This window comes from Tursiops truncatus, chromosome 3, assembly GCF_011762595.2.
Source record: "Tursiops truncatus isolate mTurTru1 chromosome 3, mTurTru1.mat.Y, whole genome shotgun sequence".
NCBI lineage: Eukaryota > Metazoa > Chordata > Mammalia > Artiodactyla > Delphinidae > Tursiops > Tursiops truncatus.
The window spans coordinates 151819613-151835186 of record NC_047036.1 but is presented as its reverse complement, the minus strand read 5'-3'; the positions used below and the strand labels follow the sequence as shown (position 1 = coordinate 151835186).

The following is a 15574-nucleotide window of genomic DNA, read 5'->3' as shown; positions in this document are numbered from 1 at the left end:
GCAGCCCTATGGAGAGGCACACATAGCAAGCAACTGAGGCCTCCTTCAGCCAACAGCCATATGAGTGAGCCATACTGGACAAGGATCCTACAGCCTTCAGATGACTGCAGCAGTGATGGACATCTTGCTTGTAATCTCGTGAGAGACTGAGCCAGAACCATCCAGCTAAACCACTCCCTGATTCCTAACCCTGTGTGAGAGAAATGTTTATTGTTTTAGACTGCTCAGTTTGAGGGTAATTTGTTAGGCAGAATAGATAACTAATACAGGATTTCCCTGGTGGTCCAGTGGTTAAGACTCTGCACTCCCAATGCAGGGGGCCTGGGTTCGATCCCTGGTCAGGGAACTAGATCTCACATGCCGCAACTAAGAGCCTGCATGCCACAACTAGAAAAATCCTGCGTGCCGCAACTAAGACCCAGCTCCGCCAAATAAATAAATTTTTTTTAAAAGATAACTAATACAAAGGGAAACATTCCTTGCACAGCTATATGAATTTGTTTTCAAAAAGAAAATTAAAGACTATAAAAATTATCATCAGCACAGTGCTGGATATTAAAATAAAATCCCTATTAGATCAATTTAAGGCTGTAGCAGACAGAATTTCTTCAAATTTTTATAAGTGTGTAAAGTTGGTTTATCCAACATAAAGAAGCTTCGAATCGATAAAAGAAACTACTCCAAACAGATCTGGATACATGAAAAATGAAACTTCGAGTCTACAACTATAGAAAATTAACTAAAATGAAAAACAGACTGAGAAGAAATATTTATGTCTGTAAGATAAAAGGATAATGGCTATAAAACACTACAATCCAGACAGATAAGTCAGCAAAGGATATGGACAGCAAAGGCCACAGGAGAAACACAAACAAGAAACAAAGAAATAATTTTCAACAATAAAGTTGTATTAATAAAATCAAACTTGCGGTAGAAGTATACACCTACTTAATGAAGTAAAAAACTTAAAACATCAATGCTATCAAAGTTGGCATGCTATCAAAGGGAGGAAAATGCTGTACTCGTATATACACTATTTAGAACTGTGTGAAATGGTACACTCCTTTTGGAAAGCCATAAAGAAGTAGGTACATCTGAGACAAAACATTTAACCCATTGCCCTGATAATTCCCCTACCAGCAGTTTATCCTTAGGAAATAATTCCACAGACATTACTATGAAATTAATAAGGTACCTACCAAGACTTTACTTAAAACTCTAATATCTGCTCCACCAAAGAACTAATTTCAGTGGTTTAATTACCTGCACTATAACACTTCTGCCTCAAAGCTCTACTATGTTTAAAAAAAAAAAAGGAAGCACTTCAAATGTAGAACTGTATTACCTCTCAACAACTGCTCTGCAATTCTTTACAGATCATGGCATGGTGGAAGTGTTTTTTCTTCATATGCTGATTAGATTCAATACATTGTCCATTGAACCAACTGAAATGTTAAAAAAATGCCTTTGGATATAATAATCCAATAACAATTAGCATGGCATTGATGTCTATTATTTTTACTGGATATAGATAAAACTTGAACATTGCCGACTTTCACCAGGGATCCCCAACAGCTCCAATTACCGCATCAAGAGAAATTAGAGATGCCAAGAGGAATATACCCTCAGTAATTTACAAAGAAAGACTACCTTCAGATTCTGCCTGGTATATGGGGAGACATCATATAACCAGTAATTATTTTTAATTTAATCTAATGTGTAAATATAATTGTTCATCCTCCAAAATGGATTTTATCCTTCCAACAATCTTTAACACAGTACTATGGTATTGATATTTTATGTAAGGTCACTGGACATGTAAAAAGAACTTTAGAGGCCTTAATAAAGTAATTTCACCTAAGAACAGTAACGAACACTAAAATCTGTTCCAATTTATTAAGGGGAACCCACAAGTCTGTATGATTTTATTGTTTCTTTAATAAGTTATCTAAAAGTAGAAACAATACTTAAAAATTATGACTTGTGTACAGGTATTATAACGAATGTAGATCATCTAGAATACATAAAGAACTCTCAAAACTCAACAATTAAAATCAAACAATCCAATTAGAAAATGGGCAAAAGACATGAATATATTTCACCAAAGAGGATATACAGATGGGAAATAAACACACAAAAAGATGTTCAGGGTTTCCCTGGTGGCGCAGTGGTTGAGAGTCCGCCTGCCAATGCAGGGGACACGGGGGTCCGTGCCCTGGTCCGGGAAGATCCCACATGCCATGGAGCAGCTGAGCCTGCGCTTCCGGAGCCTGTGCTCCGCAATGGGAGAGGCCACAACAGTGAGAGGCCCGTGTACAGCAAAAACAAAAACAAACAAACAAACAAAAGATGTTCAACATCATTAGCTATCAGGGAAATGCAAATAAAAACCATAATGAGGGCTTCCCTGGTGGCACAGTGGTTAAGAATCTGCCTGCCAATGCAGGGGACATGGGTTCGAGCCCTGGTCCGGGAAGATCCCACATGCCGCAGAGCAGTTAAGCCTGTGCACCACAACTACTGAGCCTGCGCTCTAGAGCCCGCAAGCCACAACTACTGAAGCCCGCATGCCTAGAGCCTGTGTTCCGCAGTAAGAGTAGCCCCCGCTCACTACAACTAAAGAAAGCCTGTGTGCAGCAACGAAGACCCAACACACCCAAAAAAGAAAGTAAAATAAATAAATTAAAAACAAAAACCATAATGAGATATCGTTACATAACTATCAAAATGGTTAAAACAGGGCTTCTCTGGTGGCGCAGTGGTTGAGAGTCCGCCTGCCGATGCAGGGGACACGGACTCGTGCCCCGGTCCGGGAAGATCCCACATGCCGCGGAGCGGCTGGGCCCGTGAGCCATGGCCGCTGAGCCTGCGCGTCCGGAGCCTATGCTCCGCAATGGGAGAGGCCATAGCAGTGAGAGGCCCGCGTACCGCAAAGAAAAAAAAAAAAAAAAAAGGTTAAAACAAATAGTGAAAACACTAAATGATGGTGAGGAGGAAGAGAAACTAGATCACTCATACACTACTGGTGAGAATGTAAATAGTACAGTTACTCTGGAAATCAGCTTGGCAGTTTCTTATAAAAGTAAACATGCAGTACCATATGATTCAGCAATGGTACTCTTGGGCATTTATCCCAGAGAAATGAAAATTTATGTTCACACAAAACCTGTATATGAATGTTCACAGCACTTTTACTTCTAATAGCCAAAAGCTAGAATAAACCCAGATGTCCTTCAACAGGTGAATGGTTAAACGAACTGTGGTAGATACGTATCACAGAATACTACTTAGTAATAAAAAGATATAAAATATTGATATACTCAATAACTTGGATGACTCTCCAGGGAATTTTAAATGAAAAAAACCCAATCCCAAAAGGCTATATATATACTGCATGATTCCACTTACGGACATTTTTGAAATGACAAAATTTTAGAAACAAAGGACAGGTTAGTAGTTGGCAAAAGTTGGAGGAGGAACTGCCAGGAAGAAGATAGGTGTGATATAAAAGGACCACAGAAGATATCCTTGTGGCATTAAAAGTGTTCAACATCTTGAGTGTGGTAGTGCACATACAAACCCACGCAGGCGATAAAAATGCAGAGAACTTAACATAGTACATACACACAAACAAGTACAAGTAAAACCAGGGACATCTGGAATATGTCCTTATAGAACTATAGAATTTTCTTTAAAAAAAAAAAAAATATGAAAAACATAAACTGGGACACCTGAATAAGATTGGTGGATTATACCAATGTCAATATCCTGGTTGTGATATTAGGTGTTTTTGCAAAACATTATCATTGCAAAATCAAGCAAAACATACATGGGATCTCTCTGTATTTTTTCTAACAACTAACAACAGCATGTGAACTTAGTGATTTCAATAAAATTTCAATAATAAAAAAATGGAGATCTACCTACATGCTCATATGAATGGATATCCTCAACGCATTAGGTATTCAAAAATATGTTTATCAGGCCATTCGTGTTACCAAAAGATAAAAAAAGGTACATAAACACAAAGAAAATTCTAATAAAATATAAAGAATGAACATGAGTGACAACTGGGAATTCCCCGGTGGTCCAGTGGTTAGGACTCTGTGCTTTCACTGCAGAGGGCTGGGGTTCAATCCCTGGTCAGGGAACTGGGATCCCACAAACTGCACAGTGTGGGCCCCCCCGCCCAAAAAAAAAAGAGGGAGCATATGAAGGGTGACAGAAATAAAGTTCCTTTTTGTTTTAATGTTCCATTTTTCACTTTTACCATGAATTTATATTACTTTTCTAACTAAAACTATTCATAGCAATTTCTTCAAAAGCCTACATTTTGAGATCATTAAAAAAGTTTCAGAAATGATCATTCAGTGAAAATCAAACCCACCACCAGAAAAGACGTGGTCTCTCCTGAAAACCAGGGGGTGGAAATGAAACATTTATATCCATGACAAAAGAAAACCGGCAAAAAGCAACAAGTAATAAAGTTAAACTACTTAATAGCTGGAGTGCAGAGAGATACTGATCCTATGGCCCAAATCAAATTCTCCTGATTACCAAACAAAAAAATGGATCAAATTCTCCTGATTATTAAACAAAAACAGAAAAAATACTTAATGCCTTTATCTTACCGATTAAGGAAGAACAGTTTACAAGAATAGAGAAAAAAGCAAAAGTGCAAAGATACGTTTCTCAAAATTCACAACTAACTCTTCCAAATGTCCATTTGGCTCTTGGCATATAATAATAATAGGCATCACTTACTGAGCACCTACTTCAGAACTAGCACTGTGCTAGCTGCTTCAGATAAATTATCTTGTTGCATCCTTTCAAACGCGTAGGCTACACAGTATTCGCCCAATTTAGAGATGAGGAACTGGGCCTCAGAGAGATTAAAGGGACTTCTACTAAACAGGTAGCACAGTACATTCTCAAGGGATCTATCCAAGTTAAAACTATTATGATTTAATATCCTTAATTAAGAGATTAAATGTGAGAATGGAGAGAAAAATGAATGCTTGAGATACAGGGAGCACAAATTCAAAGCCCTTAGAAATTAAATGCATGAGGAGATAAAGTCAAAAAAATCACTGAAGTTTTGAAATTTGGTACATTGAAGATGAGCATTCACAGTCTACTCATCACCTTCCTACCTAAAATTTACTCCCATTCCCAACTTGTATCTCTGGAATAGCACCATTCATTCTTTTTTTTTTTTTTTTTTGCGGTACGCGGGCCTCTCACTGCAGTGGCCTCTCCAGTTGCGGAGCACAGGCTCCGGACGCGCAGGCTCAGCAGCCATGGCTCACCGGCCCAGCCGCTTCGCGGCATGTGGGATCCTCCCGGACCAGGGCACAAACCCATGTCCCCTGCATCGGCAGGCGGGCCCCCAACCATTGCGCCACCATGCAAGCCCCACCATTCATTCTTTTACTCCATAAATATATAAGTGTCTACTACAAAGAAGGCACCATGCTACACATCGTTAAGATGCAAAAAGATGAATCACATCAGGGAGACAAAGGCTAACAGTTCAGCCTGGCTGAACCCTGCCAGGATTCCCTGGGTGTAGCATATGAGATTTGGGAAAGTCGGGATGAGGTCCTATCAAAGAGGACACTGAATTTGGGCTTATTTGTTAGGCAAATGGGGAGAGGAGTGAGGCACTGAAGATAAAGCTTTAACCAGAGACCTAGTTTTCTCATTTTGGAGGTCAGAGGTAATTTTGTCTGTCTCTCCAGACAGACTGGAGAGAAAAACTATATGAAGACCAGTAATAAAGACATCATAGTAGAATGGAAATAGCATAAAAATTCAACCCTACAGCATGGAATACAAGGCCTATATTTACACTTTATCTCCTGACAACCCCACTCCTCTCAGATTCCTATCAAAGAATTTCCTGCCACTTGCATATGCTATTCCTTCTTACTTACTGGCATGTCTCTGCTCAAATTATATATAACCCTCTATGAAGTTCTTCCAGATTACTCCAGGCATGGAGTAATCTGGAAGATTATATATAACTGCTCAAATTATATATAACCCTCTATGAAGTTCTTCCAGATTACTCCAGGCATGCCTTCCTCCACACTCCCATAGTACCTATAACACCTATCAGACCACGTGGCATTCTGTTATTGTCATTGTTTACACTTGTTTTCCACAGTAAAGTTCCTTAAAAGCAAGTCTACGTCTTTCCCTTTTTTAATACTAGCAGTGCATAGCACAGAGGAGGCACTCAAATGTATTATGAATCATATAAACAAATAAGTGACTCCAAGGTTTCCAGCCTCGAGAAGAAATGGAGGATGATGCCATCATTAAGACAGAAGGAAAAGCATGTTTGGCAATAAAAGAGATAGGGTCAAAAGTAAGTAAGTATGGGGACTTCCCTGGTGGCGCAGTGGTTAAGAATCCGTCTGCCAATGCAGGGCACATGGGTTCGAGCCCTGGTCCAGGAAGATCCCACGTGCCGCGAAGCAACTAAGCCCCTGCGCCACAACTACTCATCCTGCACTCTAGAGCCCGCATGCCACAACTACTGAAGCCCCCACACCCAGAGCCCGTGCTCCACAACAAGAGAAGCCACCGCAACGAGAAGCCCACGCACCGCAACAAAGAGGAGCCCCTGATCGCCACAACTGGAGAAAGCCCACGCGCAGCAAAGAAGCCCCAACGCAGCCAAATAAATAAATAAATAAACAAATAAAAATAAAAAAGCAATGTCAATAATTTTTTTAAAAGCTTTAAAAAAAAAGTGAGTATGATACAGATGGAAGAGAAACTCGGGTGGCAGTTTGAGTTTCTTGGTCTGAAGCTCAGAAGTCAGATTGAGAGAGTTTTCACACAGTAGAGAAGCGGTAAAGTGAATCAATGAAAGCGGATGAGGCTGCAGAGAATGAAGGAAAGAGGAAGAAAAGAGAACAAGCAGTCATAAAAGGAGTCGTGGTCAAAATGCTGCACATCTAGTAGGATAAGTATGGAGGTGTCATTTGTGACTCTGAAAAGAACAGTTTCAATAGCGTACAGAAGCCAATTCAGGGCCTCCCTGGTGGCGCAGTGGTTGAGAGTCCGCCTGCCGATGCAGGGGACACGGGTTCGTGCCCCGGTCCGGGAAGATCCCACGTGCCGCGGAGCAGCTGGGCCCGTGAGCCATGGCCGTGAGCCTGCGCGTCCGGAGCCTGTGCTCCGCAACGGGAGAGAGCCACAACAGTGAGAGGCCTACGTACAGCAAAAAAAAAAAAAAAAAGAAGCCAATTCACAGAGCTTAAGGAGACGTAAACAAAGTAGACAACTTTTTCAAGAAATTCACCAGTAAAGAGGAAAGATAATCGGAGAGGTTACAGGATAAAGGAAGATTCCTTTAGAATAGGAAGATGTCATTCTGTTTTTAGGCAGAAAAAGTGATGCAGTGAAGGTTGAGAATAAAGATCCCAGAGGGAAAGAGGAAAGAGTAATGAATAAAACCAGGGCCTCCAGCAAGGACAGAGTCAGATAAGGAGCAGAAACTGAGACGTGTGGAGACAGAAAAGCAGGGAGTAGAGAACTGCTGGGATGATGAGAAGGGAAGAGGAGAAAACCCCTGAGGAATCATTTTTGTCTCAGGCACCAACATGACAAGCCGTGGACATCGTCTGCACTTATCTCTTTCCTTCATTCCTTAAATCCAGGCTCCAATTTTGCCTCCAATCCAGGCAACGCTAAAAGGGCTGCCAATTTTCCCTTCTCTGAAATAATCTTTTGGACTTACCCCCTTTCTTTCTACTACTGACTCTGATCAATTCTAATTTTTAATTACTACTGCAACAGACTCCTACATCCTAACATTGCCTCTACTCTCTACTAGCCAAAGTTTTCCAAACACAGATTTCATTGAATCACTTCTCAGCTGAAATTGCTCACTGGATCCCAGTTCCTATCACATCAATACCAAATGCCACAGTCTGGATTTCTAGGCCTTATTACCTGAGGACACCCATCCCACCCAACCTTCTGAAAATACTATGTTCAATTTAGTTCTCTTTATCCAAAGTACCCTTCTAAACCTAACCAAACCTAACCCAGTCAAGACTAATTCAAGTCCCACTTCTTCCTTGAAGCTCTAAGTTTCATTCATCTCTCCATTGATCTCCTTAACCATGTAAACATCCATAGCACAGAACTTAGTACACGGAGTGGTTTTTGAGTATTTTCTGGATCTCCAAGATTGTACCGGGTGGATATTGTTACAACACCAAGATACCTTTTTTTTTTTGGCCGCACCACGCAGCATGCGGGATCTCAGTTCCCCAACCAGGGATCAAACCCATGCCCCCTACAGTGGAAGCTCGGATTCTTAACCACTGGACCGCCAGGGAAGTCCCAAGATATCTATTTTTAAGTGGCCAAGAAAAAGTCTCTATACAAACATCCATCCCATGTACGATACAGTGTCTGTCACTACCTAATGAAGCACTAACTAGTATTACATTGCAAGTCAATTACAAGGTAAAATTGCAAACAAATCTGGCAAAAAGATGCTGTGTTCCTTAAAGTCAATGTAAATAATAAAGAAGAATCACCCCAATTACAGGCAAGGAAAAGCTGATCTAGGTCAACCAGTAAACAAGTGACAACTGATAAGGATACAGGACAGGAGCTTCAAAGAGTGATATGAACATCAAAGGGTTAAGAAATGTTAGTGAATGACACAGTGGAGAGAGGATAGAACAAGACTGGCAAAATATCAGTGATTCTTTTTTATTGCAGGGGGAGGGGAGTAGCTGCACCTCGCAGGATGTGTAACTTCCTCAACCAGGGATCGAACCTGTACCCCCTGCAGCGGAAGCGCGGAGTCTTAACCACTGATCCACCAGGGAAGTCCCAATATCAGTAATTCTTGAAGCTAAGTGAGGAGCACATGGAAATTCAACTATTTTCTCTTTTTCGGTATACACCTGAAATTTTCCATAATGGATATTCTTAAAACAAAAACCTCAGTAAAACTGATTAAGTCCTTAAATATTTTTAAAAATTTATCCTCCTTATGATCATAATGAGAAAATGAAGCAAAATAAAGTATGCCATCTCCTATGGTACAATTTTGCTGGACAAAATTTTTAAAAATCTATTTGATTCTTGCCTTATTATAACAAATAGTTGCCATCATAATAAAAAAAATTTTTTTTTAGTATTTATTTATTTGGCTGCACCAGGTCTTAAGTTGCGGCATGTGGGATCTTCGTTGCCGTGTGCGGGCTCTTAGTTGCAGCATGTGGGATCTAGTCAGGGATCAAACCCAGGCTCCCTGCATTGGGAGCACGGAGTCTTAGCCACTGGACCACCTGGGAAGTCCCATAATCAAAATTTTGATAAAGGTTTAAAACTTACTTTTAAAGACTTCCCTGGTGGCGCAGTGGTTGGGAATCTGCCTACCAATGCAGGGGACACGGGTTCCAGCCCTGGTCCACGAAGATACCACATGCTGCGGAGAAACTAAGCCCATGCGCCACAACTGAGCCTGCGCTCTAGAGCCCACGAGCCACAACTACTGAGTCCATGTGCCACAACTACTGAAGCTCACGTGCCTAGAGCCTGTGCTCCGCAACGAGAAGCCACCGCAATAAGCCCGCACACCGCAAGAATAGTCCCCACTCACAGCAACTAGAGAAAGCCCGCGTGCAGCAACGAAGACCCAAGGCAGCCAAAAATAAATAAATAAAAAATAATATTTAAAAGATATATATATGTGTCTTTTCAAAAATAAATAAATAAAACTTACTTTTATAATTCTTAATTTTACTTTTCAATATAAAATCCTAAATAAACCTTTTTCTCCTTATTTACTTATGAAATTTTAGTCCTCATTTTGAGTGTATTCATTTTTAGCAGTCTTTAAATAAAGAGGATCACTAATATAAAATGTATATCAGACCATCCTGGAGGCTGGCTACATCCTAAGAACTTTGAGGATCCCCAAATTCATGAATACCACCATAGCATAAATTAACTCTATTCATATTTATCTCCATAAAATATCTAAGTGAGGAAGAGTAGCAAACAAACAACTGCTGCAATAAGCCTAGTGAGAAAACCATGAGTCACTTCAGGCCCAGGCAAGAGTGTCAGAGACCTTCAAAAGTCACTAAAGAAAACCAAGAGTACTCAGATAATTCTATGGTTTCAAGGGTTTCAGTCTTGTCTCCAATAACATCAAGTGCCTTGAAGGTTGATCTATGTCTTCTATGACATCTGTTTTTACTACAAGGCTATGAAGACCCAATAAGATAATACAGACCAAAGCACTTAATAAACTAAGTTATTGACTGCTTTAACTTGGAGCTCTGGGGACCAACCTTCCTTGAAGATTTTTTCCAAGTATCTACAATGTACAAAGCACTGTACATTGTATATGTACATAGGCAGAAATTAGACAGTATCAACACAATTAAATATAAAAGCACCAGGTCAGGATTATTAACTGTAATGACAACCATTTCACATCACTGTACACAGAAAAAACTGAAGGACATGAAGGTAAACTGAAGAGGCTGCTCGTTTATGACAGGAGGCGAAAAGTCTGCTGATAGCTAGTTGTACAAAACAACTGGCAATATGATGCTGAACTATGTGTCTTTCCCTAATTCCAGACAGAGGGCTTAAAACCCTAATAACTACTCTTAATCTCGCCAGGAGAATCTCATTCTATCACAATATTACAGACAGAAAAAAAGACAAATAGCATTTGCAAAAGATTTTCTAATTTCTAGCCCTGAACACAGGATCTAATACAGAGTAAGCACTCTGTACCTGCCACATCAACCAATCAACTGTGAATAGTCTCAAAACATCAAGTGTGTGGTTTATTGTTCAACTACATTTGCATTTTGAGATTGATTTCGCTTTAAATCCTCAGTTAAAAAATATCAAAGGCAAAAAATATATATATATACACACATCAAAAGCGAAAATCAAAGCAATAGATTTCATCTACAACCGGAATGAAAGAATAAAGATGGGAATTCCCTGGCGGTCCAGTGGTTAGGACTTGGCGCTTTCACTGCCGTGGCCCGGGTTCAGTCCCCAGTCCGGGAACTAAGCTCTCGCAAGCCACGAGCAGCAGAGCTGGGTGGGGGGGGCAAAAAAAAGAATAAAGATACTTGCTTCTTCAAGTCCATAATCTTTAAGCAATTTAGATTTTCTACCTGAAAAAAGTTTTTCTACATTTATATAAGTTTGTTAACTCTCATTTTAGATGCATAACATACTTTCTATAGGCTCCAGTATTTTCAACTGTTTTTAATAGAACCTATACTCCACTGACATTTCTTTGATAGATTTATATTTGTATGCTTCTAGAGAAATATGTATCTCCACCTTCAGATCTAAGTTTTTTTATGTAGTTCAAAAGACAAAACTATATACATGTAAAATAAATTTCAACATGAACCCACGAAGAAGGATTTGTCTGAGCTGCCAATAGGCTGCCAATACAGCCTATCTACCCTGAAAAGTACCTCGGACAATACAGACTCTAGATTACTACCAAAACAAATTTTTTAAATCTGCAACTGCAAGCTAAGAAATCAAGGAGTACTAAAGCATATTTAAGATATGAATCAACAGAAACAAAAGTGACACACCCACATTCTCACTCTAACTTTAAAGAACAGCAGGGCTATACAGTAAAATGAATGTTTAATGCACTCATAACTATCATCACACACCATAAAATTTTCTCTGATTAAATCTTTACATAGTATTTCGGCAGTATGTTGGGAGGAAATGGGATCCTCTTTGGTGACATTACAGGTGACCATGACAATGTGTCTGGACAGAAACAAAATCAGAATCAAATATTTAAAGCTGAAAGGAATCTTTTAACAATCAAGTTAAAACAATCAGATTTTAAAGGTGATTAAACTGAAGCTAAGAGAAGTCAACTGATCATTTAGCTAACTAGGAATAGTCAAAAAATTCTGCGTAAGATCAAACTTTTAAAAAAACTTTATCATTTACCACTATCTAACAATAGTATGTAGCACTAATGAGTAACTCAAATTACATTTTTTTCCATTTCTATACACATACACCCATACCACACATTTTTATACACTTCAAAATTTAAAACTTGGAAAGGTTTTAATGGTGGCAGGTACCTGAAGCATAGGATGCTGTACAACAGGTAGTTCAGGAAAATCAGCCCAATTTAAATTCTGACTGATGTCCAAGAAGGCCTTCTCATCTTAGCTACTATGAATGTTTACCCCAAATGCACTTCAACCTGCAGCAAAAGTCACCCCATCAACTAAAAATATAAGCCATGCCTTACGCAGAAACAGGACTCCAGGTAATTAACTGGTTCACCTGTACTCATGATACCAGCAAGCCAAAGCCAGGCTCACTTAAAAAAGAAAAAGCTAAACAAATGTATACCTCCACCTTGAACATTTAAATCTGAACTCAATCAAATGCCCTTAAAGTTTAACTCTTAGCCAGTCCTCAATGGAGAGTTAATTGGGAAAAATCAAAAAAGAACCAAACTCATATAATAGAAGATGATTTTTTAAATCAAAGTAAAATTTCCCCAAAGAGCTTATCGTTAGCAATAGGCTTTCATCTGTGAACTGATAAACAACAAAAAACCAATTAGTTATAACTGGTTTTTATAGTTTCCCTTTAAGTTGCCTGTATATATACATTTATGTATATATTTAAGTTGTACCAAAAACTGCTTACAAATGGCAATTCCTGTGAAGTAGATGATGATGAAGTTCCAGGTAATTCTAGCATGTTTCCTAATGTACTGGTACTGGAGTCTGGATCATCCTGAAAAGATAAATTTATCGAGTTTAATTGCTCTTCTATGGTAATGGTTGTATCTCCTAGTGAAAGGGGGGCTGGGAGAAGGGCTGCTTTTTCATTGCTGCCGTCCACTTCATTTCTTTGCTTATTTTTCTGTGTTTCAGTTTGAGGAGCTAATGGCAAGAATGGCGATTTGACTGCACCGTGTCTACTGTCTGGTGTGCTGTCTTGTTCATTTCCCATGGCCACGTCTACACCATTCTCTGATTTAGGCTCATAATTGCAGGTGGCATTGGTCTGAGTTTCCTCAAAGATCTCCTCTATACTCTCATCCTCTGTGACTGGCTGTTCTGGGTCCATTTCAGAATCTACATCTGCATCGTCCACACAAGTAAAATTCTCAAAGTGCAGAAAGCCATTCTTGATAGTCTTTGTTACTTTTACCTGGAGTTCAGGGGAGTTATTACAAGAGGGCTCCTGTTTCATAGCAAGTGCTGTTGGACCACCAGGACTCAAGGAAGTGCAAACAACTGGCGACTGAGCTCTTGAATCACTTTTTTCAGGGTCTTGAAAGGATTCTGATCCATCAGCAGACCCATTTAAATACTCTACATTGATCATGGAGGCCAAATCCTGTAGTCTCCGCAGTGGAATGTAACAAGATGGAGAATCTTGTCCATAAGCATTTTGGGATGTTCCACTGGCAGTCGATAACTGCATAGTACACCCATTAAGTGGCTCAGAAAAATTGGATTGACCATTACCGAAAGGGCTGTCCTTGTCTTCAGGGGCATCTAAATTCACTGGATTGGAAAAGGGCAGCAGACAATTTCTTCTAGGTAGTTCACAGGTCTGATCCATCCTGGGCCAGCATCAACCTGGAATCCAAAAACACAGCAATTAATCTGAGTTAATAGGCCATTTGGCTCTTATCTTCAAAATGGCAGCCACTTCAAGAGGCCTAGTGGCCTCGAAGCCTAGTTCTACTGCACTTCCATGGGCGGAAAAAGTTCCCCAGCTGACGATGGAAAAATGGCCTCGGAGAGACTCCGCAAACTCCATCTTCCCGGAGATAGGCAGATCTTGCCACATGGAAACAGCCGTCCCTTTTTTCTGCACTGCAGACTGGTGGACAGTTGGGCTGATCTAAAATTAAAATCCCTTTGGCAGTAGAAATTTCCAAATCTCAAACAGCAATAGTCCTTCCATTACCCGCTGGGGGTCCTGTGGCCGGATCTCCCGAAGGGAGGGGGCTGTAGGGTTCGAGGGGGGCTCCGGGACGCTGCACAAAAAGGTTATCCCCCCATCCTTTCTGGCTCGCTCGGGCGCAGCGGTCACAATAGCGCTGCACCCTGCGCCCCAGCCGGCGCCGGAGCCTTTGCAGCGGCCGTGCTCTGGCCGCAGGCGAGTCGGCCGAAGCGGGTGCACCCCGAAGCTCGCCTTTCTGACTGCAGGCCTGCTCGGTCCACGGCTGCAGGGCCCAGAGGCTGGAACGCGGCAGGGGGAGAAACGGAGGCAGCCAGTGAAGCCGAGTCAGGGCAGCAGCAGCTGCTACAGCTTGACAAACATGGCTGCTGCCGACGCCGCCGCCGCCTGCCCGGGCCGCGCTCCTTCCCGCAGCGCCGGCAGCACCTCCTGGCCGAGCCGATCTCACTCATCAATATTCAGCAACAAGCAAAGTTTGCTGCAGGAGGGCAGCCGGCCCCGTGCCCCCCAGCCGGCTACCTGAAGGGAGGCGGAGGCCGAGGTGCGCGCGGGAGGCCGGCGGGGCACTGGCCGCGCGGGGAGGAAGTTCGCGGCGTCCCGGCCGGCTAGGCCTGAGCCCGGCTGGTAGTGATGGAGGGGGAGGGGGCCTGCGGCTGCAACGCCGCCGGCCACCAACCCTGTGCCGCGCCCGGCCCTCCCCCGCGCCCCTCACCTCACGGCCACCACCATCTTCCCCGCCCGCCCGCCTCCCCCCTCCGCTCGCTCCTGCCCGCCGCCCACCCCAGCGCACTAGTTACCGTGCCCCGTGCCCCCTCCCGGGCCGGCTGGGGGGAGGGGGTGACCCTCATTACACTGGGGCGCGAGCGGAGCGGTGGGGAGAGCGCGGAGCCGCTCACCGCACCCCCCTCCCCCCGCGTCTCTCTTCAGGGTAGAAGGCAGCGAATGCGACCTGCCCCGGCCTATTCCGCCGCCGCCTCCTCCTCCTCACACCCCCACCGCGCGCGCCCCCGCGGCGGCGCGAGCGACCGAGCGCCTCGCGCCGGCCCGCGTGCGGCTGGGGCCCCGAGTGCGCGCGCACCCCTTCCCCCAAGGCGCGCGCTCCTTTGCCTCACTCTTCGGGGTTCAGGGCGGGTGAAGTCGGGCTCGCGAGCGCGCCGCCCAATCAGCGGAGCCGCCGCTGCCGCCCCCTCTCCTCCCCCTGCGCGCCAGCTCGCGGCCCGGGCCTACGGGCCGGCCCGGCTGCCCGGGCGGGGCCTGAGGCGGGCTCCCCAGGGGCCTCGCGCGCCTCACCGGAGTGTCGGGGCCTGCGGGCGTCGTGGGTGGCACTCCGATCCCCTCACCTACCTCAGGGAGCTGCGCCGGCCCCGGGCTGCACACGGTTCCAGCACCCTACCGGTCTCGAGCCCCAGCCCCGGCGGCACCTGGCCGGGCTGAGGCCTGTCCGACCGCCCCGCCAGCCCCGCTCGGGCCCGCGTCAGTCCCGGCCTCCATCTTAGGTTACAGCCCTGGTTCCCCATCCACTGGGCACCTGCCCTCAGCCCGCTCCGCTCGGCCCGAGGCCAAGGCAACCCCCCTCCTACCG

At 43.4% G+C, this 15574-nt stretch overlaps 1 protein-coding gene and 1 non-coding gene across 10 annotated transcripts in view; one reads left to right on the top strand and one right to left on the bottom strand.

The window, feature by feature from the left end:
- The window catches only part of NSD1 (nuclear receptor binding SET domain protein 1), a 136450-nt gene extending 121385 nt beyond the window's left edge, over positions 1 to 15065 (bottom strand). The window contains exons 1-3 of one of the 9 annotated variants that reach the window (XM_073802835.1): positions 14790 to 15065; positions 13551 to 13664; positions 12721 to 12810 (exon numbers count right to left, since the gene is read on the bottom strand). In XM_073802835.1, the coding sequence (XP_073658936.1) occupies positions 12721 to 12810; positions 13551 to 13580 (120 nt within the window). In that variant the 5' untranslated portion in view covers positions 13581 to 13664; positions 14790 to 15065. Of the gene's footprint in view, positions 1 to 12720; positions 13665 to 13998; positions 14165 to 14226; positions 14476 to 14511; positions 14702 to 14789 lie in introns of those variants that run through there. The other 8 variants (XM_019942608.3, XM_019942609.3, XM_073802834.1 and 5 more) reach the window with 8 other exon arrangements.
- On the top strand, positions 274 to 346 carry TRNAG-CCC (transfer RNA glycine (anticodon CCC)). The gene has a single exon. It is a non-coding gene; the product is annotated as a tRNA-Gly (tRNA).
- Positions 15066 to 15574: the final 509 nt, after the last annotated feature.